The 12,184-nt window shown below is 36.6% G+C and overlaps 1 protein-coding gene across 1 annotated transcript in view; it reads left to right on the top strand.

The window, feature by feature from the left end:
* Positions 1-12,184, top strand: part of DPYD (dihydropyrimidine dehydrogenase) — an 858,821-nt gene that overhangs the window by 576,756 nt on the left and 269,881 nt on the right. Inside the window, exon 16 of the mRNA XM_042952991.1 lies at positions 8,904-8,987. Within this exon, the coding sequence (XP_042808925.1) occupies positions 8,904-8,987 (84 nt within the window). The remainder of the gene's footprint in view (positions 1-8,903; positions 8,988-12,184) is intronic.

Here is a 12,184-nt window from a genome sequence, read left to right as displayed (position 1 = left end):
TTATTTCTCCTCTTCCATTTTTATTAGTTTTAAATAAAGAGCTGCCATGAAAAATAACACAGTAGAAGTAAAATTGAATGGAAAATGGTAACTTAAAACATTTCTATTATAATTTGTTTACCCTGTGTTTTCATTAAAATGATGGAAATGTAAATTTAAAAGGAATCTATTCTATGAAAGTGGTCCCTTGGATTTCACACAGTACCTAAAAAATCCTTTATTCTTTGAATCCATATACTCTTTATTTGCATATTAAGCAAACTGTATATTATGATGGATGCCATGATAAAATTTAATTCTACCTTTGAGAGTGTAACAGGATCTTACCTTGCCTTTAGGCAAACTAGTTTGACAGCGAGAAGAAATTTTGAATATAAAACTCTTGAATATTTAAAATATAAAAGGTTCGTTTAATACTATTCTAGTTTGAATACAGACATGCATAAAATGGTAGGACAGAATGCTCCTGAATTGAACACTAGTCAGCAGGTTTTCTATAATATAAATTGAATCTTGCACAAATGCAAACAACTAACCATGTGCCTCCAATTTGTATTTCAAATAGAAAAATACATACTTAAAATTGTATACTTATGTCCGTCATGCTGTCATGAAAAATAATCTAGATAGCTTCAGCTGGGGTTTCTTGAAAACCTCTCAGAAATGTAGAAGGCTAAATCTAACAACGCTTATATACTAATGACTGTACATTATAAAATATTATAAAGCCTTCTATCGTGTTCAAAAATTGTACATTTTATTTGGATATCTTAAAACTGCGAGGGAAAAATTACTTCTGGGACTTAAAGGGGTGAAATTAAACATGATCAGTAATTGGTTTCGTGATCTTTAGTGCTGGGTCCACTTTATACGTGTATTTACCTAATTGACCATGAAATCTTCCACAGAACCTGTGCTTGGCATGAGCTTTGCCAATTTTAAGCTGACTATGATGAATGGCTTTATCACGCTGCTTGCTTCTCTGCCTTTCTGTAGAATAAAATACTTTAAAATAAATATATTCTTCAGTAATGAGCATTAACTTTTAAATAAACAAATTTTACTTTTAAAAAGTCCAAAGCCTTCCTATTAGTAACATACCAACCAAGTTAAAGATATTTTTCACATTTCTCACATTCTGTATCTATTTATTTAATAGCAGTTTTATTTAATATCATAAGTACTCATAGCAAAAAAAAAAAAAAAAAAAGAACAGCAACAACAAAGGAAAGGAAGGAAGAGAGGATAAAAAGAAGAGAAAAAAATTAGAAAGAAAAAGTTATGCTTTCCATTGGGTCAAACCAGTCTACAGAATCTCTCCCCAGGAAAGCCATCTACATAACAAGAAGGTCAATCTATAGATGCTGTCAATTAAAAAAAAAAATCTTTTCTATGATCTTAAAATATGGACCGTCCCAGGGCATATCGCATGAAGGAGCTATCCCCTGGAGGGGACATCCCCCTGGAGGGCCGCATTAGGCAGCATGATTCATCATAGCTCATTGATAGGTACCCAATAACGCTTTGTAGAGTCAGTTTTGTTTTTATGAATGCATGCTTCAAAAGAGATTAAAACAGATTTTCTTTTTTTTACAGTAGAAAATCCCACATTCAAACAAACAAACAAAAACAAACAAACAAACAAACAAAAAAAACCCATTCAAACCAAACTTACTATACCACTTACAGTGTACATTTCTTTGGGGGGTGTTGATAATGGGCGGTAAGAAATCTGAACTATAACACCAGCTGTTCTAGCACGAGTTTTAAGTTCAGCAGATGACTTAATGTGATGATGAATATACTTTAAATTCATGAAGTTCCTCTCCTTATAGTACATTAATTTTCGAATTACGCAATAGGGAACCAAGGAAATCTGTTATGAGCTCTTTACTGTTATATCTGAAAACAGAAATGACACGTGTGTAACAGCAGGACAGATCAACTTGTACAAGAACATGAAAAAGCAAAGAGTGAGAAACTGTGTCAGAATGAAAATTTGCACGAGGAAGGATCATTATTATTTGTTTCACCAGAGGCTACAAGTGTGTTTTCCTATTCTATTTTTTTAACTTTATTTATTTATTTATTTAGAGAGACAGAGAGAGCAAGTGGGGGAGGGGCAGAGAGAGAGAGAGACAGAATCTGAAGCAGGCTGTGTGCTGTCAGGGCAAAGCCTGATGCAGGGCTTGAACTCACAAACTGTGAGATCATGACCTGAGCCGAGATCAAGAGTAGGATGCTTAACCAACTGAGCCACCCAGGTGCCCCAGTATTTTACTATTCTAAATAAACATTTAAGACCATATGGATGGTTAAAAAAAATAGAACCTAGGTACATTCTTAAAATATGCTGAATTCAACTAAATGACATTTTTAAAAATTAATATATATCCAGTATATAATCTTTACCATGTACATATTTTTTATTTTATTTTTTTAATGTTTATTTATTTTTGAGAGAGAGAGAATGGGGGAGGGGCAGAGAGAGAGAGGGAGACACAGAATCTGAAGCAGGCTCCAGGCTCTGAACTGTCAGCACAGAGCCCAACATGGAGCTCTAACTCATGAACTGTGAGATCATGACCTGAGCTGAAGTCGACTTCTTAACCAACTGAGCCACCCAGGCACCCCTACCATGTACATACTTTTTAAATATATTCTTTTAAGTTCATTTGTTTATTTTGAGAGAGAGAAAGCAAGCATGTGTGTGTAGGGAAGGGGTAGAGAGAGGGAAAGAGAGAATCCCAAGCAGGCTTTGTGCTGTCAGCACAGAACCCTATGCAGAGCTTGATTGTACAAACTGCGAGATCATGGCCTGAGCCAAAATCAAGAGTCAGACACTTAACCGACTAAGCCACCCATGTGGTCCTATCATGTGCATATTTTTTTTAGAAAGCTTTGTTTCCTCCTGGAAATAGAACCATACTGAACCAAACCTTCCTTTTCAGTTTAACCCAAGAATGCACATGCTTTTATTGTCATCTTTTATGCATTCTTCAACCTGGTTTGAATTTGTTGTTTTGTGAACACCATAGAAAAGAAGCAGCCTTTAGAAAAGTTTTCACAGTTTGGTGTCAAATCAGTAGCATTGTTAGGGTCTGCTCAAGTTTTCTGTATCTGATCACAGCCTTTCCTACTTTTCTGGGACATGGATAACCTACTCCAATTCCATGCAAAGGAAGATCTATGGAATACCTACTATGTGCAAAGTCTCTTGCCAGCCAAAACAGAGGTGAATAAGATATAGCACCCATCATACTAGAAAGATACCCCAGTCAGAAAGATCAGAAATACACCAAACTGAACCATATGGAATGCCGACAATATCAGGTCTTAAACAGATCTTGAACTGATTTTAATAGATCTTGAATCCATTTCTTTCTTAATGCGTATTAGCTTAGAAAACAGAGCCTGGGTCAAAGGTAATGTGAAGATGCTTAATGAAGGATACAAGCCCAGAGCAGGAAGGGTGGGAGCAAAAGGGAAATTAGATAGGAAGAAGGGAAAGCAGATCCTGTGTGGTACATTCCAGGCTGGCTCCCGCTTCACAAGGAAATGGAGCTAATTGCTCTGTCCTGTGGGATGGAGAGTGCTTTGTGAAATCATCCTGCCTCACAACAGTTCAGAGGAGAAGGGTGAGAGATATACCTACTGGTTCCTTTCTGTCTACTGTCTCTCACTGGTCAAATTTCACACCCGGGGTTCTGCCTTCCTCTGCACTCCTGGGTTGTGTATCCTGCCCACTTTAGAGCAGCTGCCAATAAGGAAGCCAAATCCCACAGCATGTTGTGAGACATTTCTTGTTTCTTGTTTGATGTGTCTTGTGAGATGTTGTGACATCTAAACCCAGAACCTAGGAAAAAGCTAGAGCCTCTTGGTCAGGTGTGCACATGGATACTTCTGGGGCTGTCACTTTGATAGATACAGTGGCAGCTGTGGCAAAGCCCAGCTCCCATGCTGAGGGAGCTGTGAGAACTGGCAGGGGTAGCAGTTGTGAGAACAGCATCAGGGACTGAGGTCTCTTCTCAAGCTAGTGGCAAAAGCTTGAGTGGCAAGTAAGGCCATCAGATTTGAATCAGCAGATAAATTGAATATGGCTCAATATGCATTGCTACCACCCTAATCCAAGTTTATGAGACAGCTTGCCCTCAGGCAATCCGAAACCTTCCCATTCTCCTTCTTAAGATGCAAAATCCTTACCTTAACCTGTAAGCCCCCCCACCATGTTCTGGACCCTGCCTGCTTCCCCAGCATCATCCTCAGTTTGGTATCCACATCCCAGCACCTGCTGGTCTCCTCTTACTCCTCCGACACTCTCTGAACTGACGACCTTTGCTATTCCCTTGGCCTGGAACATTCTCTCTTACTCATACAATGCTCTCTTGTTCTCAACTCTGAGTCCCCTGACTGGTAGGTTAAACCCTCTGCCTAACTCCTAAGATCCTGTCTTCAGAAGCCAGTTTACCATAAAACTAATGAAACATATGCTTCAGGGCTTACTTGCCCAAGTTTACTTCTAAACCCCTGTACCTAATTTTGGATTTGTAATTTTTACTTATTTTTTTTTTCTTAATGAAGTTTCCCTGATGTGTTTACGCTTCAGGCTCCCCAAAATCTAGGTGTACTTCTGCCTGTGCTTTTCCTTTGTGGCATTTAATACAGTGGTAATCACAGTGGTGTCATTCGCTCATTAACCTCTGTCCTGCTTATTACACAGCAAGCTCCTGGGGGTGGAGACTCCTGGCTGGTTCACCACTTAATCTCCAATCCCAAGCACAGGGCTTTGCCCACCCGTGGTTATCCCTCAAATATTTGTTGAAGCAAAATAGGGATACAGAGCTGGTATACTGACATGTGACAAACAAAGAGCAAACAATTACAGAATAAATGGGAAGAGTGGCACTTTATTTGGCACCAATGAACTTGAGGTGATTAAGATACAAAGTAGAAAGTTTTAAGCCAGGGACCTGATGAGGGATTGCCAAAGTTCTGACCACGATTGGTAGGATGTCACCTACTGAGAAAGGTCCAGGGAAAATGCTCAGGTGTCAAGACCAGGTGGCCACACTATTCCTAGCAGGGAGTCCAAACAAACTACGGAAAAGCTGGGTTCTTACCATTTTTTTTAACCTGAATTTGGGCTAGCAGTGTGTCGTTAAACTAAATAGATGTTAGAATTAGGAGATCTCAAATAGGCTGGGGCAGAAAGCAAAGGTGAACCATAGAAATGTGTAGGAGCAGGTGGATATGTCTGTGAAGAGTGATCTTTAGCACACTGAATGCAGTCAGGAAAGGTGGACGCCAGCTTGCAGACAAGAGACAGTCACTGACTTAGTGTCCAGTAAGGCCCAAGCCAGTTCAGTGTTTACCTGTACCAAATCCACTTAAAAGTAGTTTAAGATCCTGGAGAACTTATGCCTCCAGTTTTGAACAGATTAGACTAGATGACAGTGTTGATACATACAAAGTCAACAATGGGCATTGTATTTTCTTTTAAGAGATGAAATTAAGAGAAAATTCAAGAAGTGTACCTTTCATCCCCCCAAAGAAACACCATCCTCACCCTGCTTGGGCTCTGATGCTTTTTGCCAGCCCCACCACCCATGGAAGCCTTTCCTTCCCACTTGGGCTCTGATATACTACATCAAACCACCCTCCACATGGACATCCGTCTCATTGTTCTTGGGCTCTGATAAGCCACACTGGGCTCTCCTGGATCCTTCTAAATCCTCTAGGTCAGCTACCTTGCTCTGTCCCACCCAATGACTTTAAAACTACATCAATCAGGAGGGAAGGGAGGGGTAAGAAAGGGAGAAGAGGAAGAAGTTTGTATCTGATTTTGTTGTATATACTGTGCAAAGATTTATGTTTTTGCTACTCTGGTTTCTCTGAGAGTTTTTATAAAGTGATTCAGAGAATTTTAGAAACTACACTGCTCCCACTATTCTGATAATTACTTACAATATTTTTTTTTTCTTTTCTTCCCCCTCCCCACGAAGTGTAGATAGTTACTTTAAATCCTTTTACAAGTCAAGACTGGAGAAGGGCAAGTTGGAGATTCTAATTGGATGCCTGGATGATGGATGGATGGATAGATGAATATATGGATGGATAGACAGACAAAGAAACAGATAGATAGACAGCAATTGCTTACCCTTGCATAATATTTACTATAGTCCAGGCACTGTTTTAACTCATTCACTTTTATTAAATTTATATATATCTTCCAAAAGCAACCTATGAGTTACTTCCATTGCTTTCCATTTTTTTGTAGATGAGGAAACTGAAGCAAAAGATAGTTAAATAATATGCCCAAGACTATAGATATAGTATATAGTAAAAGTGGGATTCGAACCCACGAAATCTGCCTCCAGAGTTTAGGCTATTAACATATACATTCTACTTCATGTAAATAAATGGGTGATAAGCAGATAATGTATGAAATTAGAAACAGCAAATTTTCTATGTCATGGCCTTCACTAGATTACTTTATTGTGTAATCATTTAGGTTAGGTAGCATAAACTCTGGGCTAAATGAGTAAACCGAAATGCTTGTAACTAACAAGAGTCAGAATGCAAGCCCAGTTTCAGTTAATTTAACATTTCATGCTAATTCAGCAATTAAGGCTTTTTGAATGCATATAGTTGCTTGGAAATGGAATTAACTGCCTTTTAAGGGGGTGTACATCCTGTGACAAGAATATTCAAGCAGAGGCCAAATGAATGTTCCCTGTCTCTTGGTGTCACCTTGAGAAGGATTATCTCAGTTTTGAGATAATCAAAGGCCTTTTCAGATGTGTTTGGTGGGTCAATGTTTGTATTTGTGTATAATACTGGGGAAATCTTTATTAATTAGTCACTGAAAAGCCTTTAAATTGGACAGGTGGTTTTACAAGATTTTAATTTTACTTCAAGTTTAGAAGCTTTAAGGATGTTAAATGTTACATCTTCTTAACCCACTGTATCAGCTCCAGCCTTGGAATTAATGATTTCTAATAAGTTATGATAGTGAGTAAAAACATAGGCTCTGGACTCAAACACTTGGTTTTACAAGATTAGAGATATTAAGCAAGTCACTTGAACTCTTTGTAACCTCTGCTTTATCATTTGTAAAATGGGGCTAATGATATATCTCATGACAAAGAGCCTAGTAAAGTATCTGGCATATTGCAAGTAAGTACTCAATGAATATTAGTTATTATCGTCTAATTGTAACCTTAGCTTTCACTTACAATTTAGGAAATATGTATAATGTAAATATATACAAATACCACCTAAAGTTTATCTAATCCAAAATGTTGTGGAACTGATTTGCTATTAATTGCTGCATTTCAACTAAATAAAGAAGTCTAAAGGAACTATTTGAAATAACTAAGACTAAGAAAAATGCAATACTGTATATAATTGCAATGCACAATCTTTTAATTAAGCTGGTAATTCCCACATGGCATGATTTTGAGATAGGTCCTATTATCTACAGTTAATACTTGAGTAGATGGGGACAAAGATCAACTGACTTCCTAAAGTATCCCCGATTCCTTAGCAAACCTAGGATTAGAACTCAGAATTTAGGCTGTGCTTTGTTCATGCTCATCACCAAACCAGCAGGAAAAAAAAAAACAGTATGATTCATGGTAATTTTCAGATAATATGAAGCATTTTAAAACTGAATTAGGGAATCAGAAACCATAATGAAACAGTATTAGAAAACAAGCTGAATGATCAAATGAACTTTCACAAATGTATAAAAGAAAGAGCAGATTCACTCATGAACAAAGGTGGTTAAGAAGGTTGACCAAGAAATGGCTAGCTAGAATTCTTCAGTTTGTTGAGGTCCCAGTTACAATTTTCAAAGCAGAAAAAAATAGGCTAAAGTCTTGAACAATTAGGAAGAAAAGTGAGCCCTTGAAGAAACAGCTAGGTCTGTTGATACACTTAGAAAGTAGTGAACTGTATTTTTAAAGCCTTTGCATGATGTAATAGACATGCTATAATGTTATGGAAACTGACTCAAGCTTCTAGTTGACCTAGTTGTGGTGTTGGAGAAATTCTAGAAGTTAGGTAAAATAATATGTAAACTTGAATAGTTTATCCCCCATCCCTCAAATTACCATATTAAACTATTTAAAAAAGTGTTTTGCTTGTTCTTAGAATTTTTTACAGAAGACTTCTCAAGAATTCTACGATTCTTCAAGTAGTCTAAGAACACTAGGAGGGAACTATTGTGTTCATTTTCACAGGACCCATTTTGTATACTCATGAATTAATGAGTTAAATTGGAATCCTATTTAATTATTAAAGACAAAACTATCTGCACTTCATGTTTCTTATCATGGACTTATTTTCAATACAATACAATTGATTTTCAGTTAAAAACATTTAAATTTTTACTTGTATGCATTCCCGGTAGCCTACTGTATTTTTCTTTGCCTGCTACTTCCTGGACCAAGTATCCAGAATTAGTAAGACTTGTTTCTATAAAAGTAAAAGCTGTGTAGGGAAGAATAAATGTGACGTCAAACAGACCTGAGTTAAAATCTCTGCTGTGTCACTTAATATATGAGGCTTGTCATTAACTCCCCTGTGTTTCAGTTTCCTTGTCTGTGAATTTGGTGTCCTGCTAATCCAAGGATTATGAGAATTAAAGACACCGAATATAAAGCACATAGAACAGTGAGTGTCCTCTTATAAGCACTTAAAAAATATTTGCTGTTGCTATTATTGCTGTTGTTACAGAAATTCTAATTTGAGAGTCAGAATATACCTCACAAGATAGCTATAATGCAGAAAACAGAAGAGTTTAAATTTGACAAATGTGACCTATGTTATGAATGGTGAAAGCACATCGGGACGCAAATAAAGCTTTGCCTTTTCTTTCATTTTCCTTCCCCGTTGTAAAGGCTTCTGGAGCAGATGCCCTGGAGTTAAATTTATCATGTCCACATGGCATGGGAGAAAGAGGAATGGGCCTGGCCTGCGGGCAGGTAAGGACCTCAACAGCTGCCTTCACGTATTTCTGTGTGACAGAATAGCCCCCTGTCTAGGTAGTAACTGTACCTTAGGCAAGAAGATGTGTGGATCAGATGACTGGTTTGAGACTTCCAGGTCTGCATTGTTTAAATATTTAGTGCTTAAAAAGTGGAAAATGAGGGAAACTGAAATTACAGCAACTGTTTAGTTTTATTGAGGAAAATATCACATTATGTGCTTGACAGGAAGCAATATCATAACAAATAGTTTTTAAAAGCACTGAAGCAGAATTAGCTGATTTCAGATGCAGTGTTCTTTATTCATTCCTGATGCTGATCCAGTTTCCCTGGAGCAATATACTGTACAAAATGCATTGTTCGTAGTGATTTTGTAGTAAATGGGGCACAGCACAAATTGCATTTTACATTTTTTAGCATATGATCATTATTCCCTAACTGTGTTTTGGGAGTTGCAAAAGGACTTTGATGCTATTTTTATTTTGGGATACAATAAATGGAAACTTCATGCTAAAATACTTTCAAAAACCTAATGAATAAAATGTGGAAATACATGTTAATATGTAGAAAATACCACATTTTTATGTAACTAGATACAGTGTTGTATGTTAAGGAGCAAGGTAAAAGCTTAATGCTAAAAAGGTGAGTGTTTTGCATCTAATTTGGCCTTTAAGCCCAGAGGGAAATGGTGTGAATTAAATAATATGCAACGTTGTCATTTATGACAAATTTTCTAGTCCCGGAAAGTTTACTTTTGTCTTTACATCTGGCACAGGGCCTTGTACATAGTAGGTGCTCAATTCTTTTTTTTTTTTTTTCAAATCCTTGGATTATTTGAATTTAACTTAGAGGCCAGAGGCCCTTAATTTGGAAGGGCAAAAATTTCTGCCTATTCAAATGAACCTAGGTTGCTATTTTCATATTAGCATTCAGGATTTTAAAGTACCTTGTAAATATTTAATTAACATTCGGAATAGATTTGTGACTTAGGAAGAAACCATTCTCTTGCAGCAGCAGGAGAGGAGGGTCTAGTCAAATGTTTTTCAAGTATATCCTGTGTTCCATTCACAATAGGTTACCCAGAAGATCAGTCAGTGTGGCTACAGAATTAGTACAGGAAAAATATCATTATATTAAATCATGACTTCTGTGAGGCAATGACTGGGTGACAGTTAGCGTGTCAAGATGTGTAACTTGGTTGAAATGAGGGAGGCTTTTAAAAAGGACACCTGGAACAGGGCCTGAGGTAGTCAAGGTTCTTTATCCATCCCTTCCACAGTTTCTGAATTTTTTTAGTTACATGGAGAAGAACAGCTATGGAAAATTTAAATCTGTTGACTAATGTTTTAAAGGACGGTATGTTTTAATATATATTTCTTGCTACAGAAACGGCAATTATTTTGAAAATGTTGCCCAACCTTGTGCTTAATTTTTAGAGTGGGCTTTTGCTCTGTGAACACATCTGAACTTACCCAGCTGTTAAGTGTCTTAGGTGTATCCTCTCCAGTGAGTTATTTAGACACATAAATTTTTGCACAGCCTTTGACTGAATGAGGATGCCAAGCGTTAAAATTTTGCAGAGTTAATATTAAGATTTCTAAAACTCTTGGAAAACATGTTCCAAAAACCATGACACCTTAGGCTGAAGGAAACTTGGGAACATTGCCATTTCACTTGTTAATTATAATCTCTAAAACGAAGCCAGTTCTTCCTATTAGCCACATTTAGAAATTTTCTTTTGAATTATATTCTTTTTGTATCATATCATTAAAAAATACAACTAATTTAATTATTTCTGATCCAATATATTTTAAATGGTTGCTCTGCCTCGGGACACATGAAAGTTCGATATTTTAAATGGAGGGAAGGAAGAATATTAGTGCATTAAAAAAACTTTACTGTGACTCTTTAGGGTGGGCACAAGCATGTCTAGAGCTTATTCATGTTTTCCTTTATTTCCTTTTCTTTTTCTTTCTCTAACTCCTGTTCCTATTGCCTCTTCCTTTCTCTTTGAGATTCCTGGTCTTGAACACTTGTAAGTTGGTGGGATGGGAAATTTGTACTCAGTGTTGGGGAACTGAGAAGCTGTTCTAATTTCTCTTCCCCATAGTAGCGTGATCCTGCATTCCGTTCAATCTTTTGGAAGCTCTGTGTGTGCAAAACACAGAGCTGTGTGCATTGCTAGAGTCTGATAAGTGTTTGCTTCATGAATGAAACAAGCTGACATTAGTTCCATGCCTAGAATATTTATCTATTGGAAAGACTCTATTGCACTTTTTCCACTTCTGGTGTTTCCAGAAATCATAATTTTAGCCCCTTAAGAAGAGACAGAGTATCAGTATAGTACATTTTCCTTTCTAAACATATTTTTCTTCCATTGTCTCATATATTTTCTCACAAGTATGCAATAAGTGAAAAACACTGCCTTTGTATCTAAGTGATTTTATATTAACTATGTATGTATATATTTAAACATATACCTATATTTTAAACTCTTTATAAATGTTCCTATAAGTGACTAAATATTGTGAAATTTTTGAACAGAGAAGGCTATAACCTCTACTCCACAACATACAAAAATCATATTTATTAATGGAATTTGTAGAAATAAAAAAAAAATCTCAAACTGACCTTGAGAATTTGAATTGTATATTCCCTGCAAAGTGAAACTTCATATGAAATCCTAAACACTTAACGCTTGCTGTGTGTTTAAAGGCAGTCTCATTCTTTATTCTTTCTGTCAACAACCTCCATTACCTTGATCAAGCCACTCACTCCTCTGAAACATCAGCTCCCATCTCTAAACTATGGGGTTTGAACCAGATGATCTCCAACTGCCTTCCAGCTTTACTATTCTGTGAACACTAACATTGTAGGTAGCAGGTGAATATGTTATTTTTAAACTACCCATAAAAGCATTGATAAAACAAAAAACAATAAAGAAATAAATGAACGCATATTATAGTGTTCTTTTTAAAACCAATTTAACATTTTCCCTGGCCTGCATAAAAGTCACTGTGTTACATATGCGATTCTTAATTATATTTACATTGATCAGTGCTGCTCAGATTTTGGTATATTTTCCTGTATTTGATGAATGAATATCTAAGTAGCCTTTGTTTTAAAAAGCTCTGGCTTAATAATACTTTGTAATTTGTACTTGTGGCTAAAATAGAACCCTTGGTCTTTGTACC

Source organism: Panthera leo, chromosome C1 (genome assembly GCF_018350215.1).
Source record: "Panthera leo isolate Ple1 chromosome C1, P.leo_Ple1_pat1.1, whole genome shotgun sequence".
NCBI classification, from domain to species: domain Eukaryota; kingdom Metazoa; phylum Chordata; class Mammalia; order Carnivora; family Felidae; genus Panthera; species Panthera leo.
The sequence above is the reverse complement of the archived record's forward strand: the minus strand, read 5'-3'. Positions and strand labels throughout refer to the sequence as shown.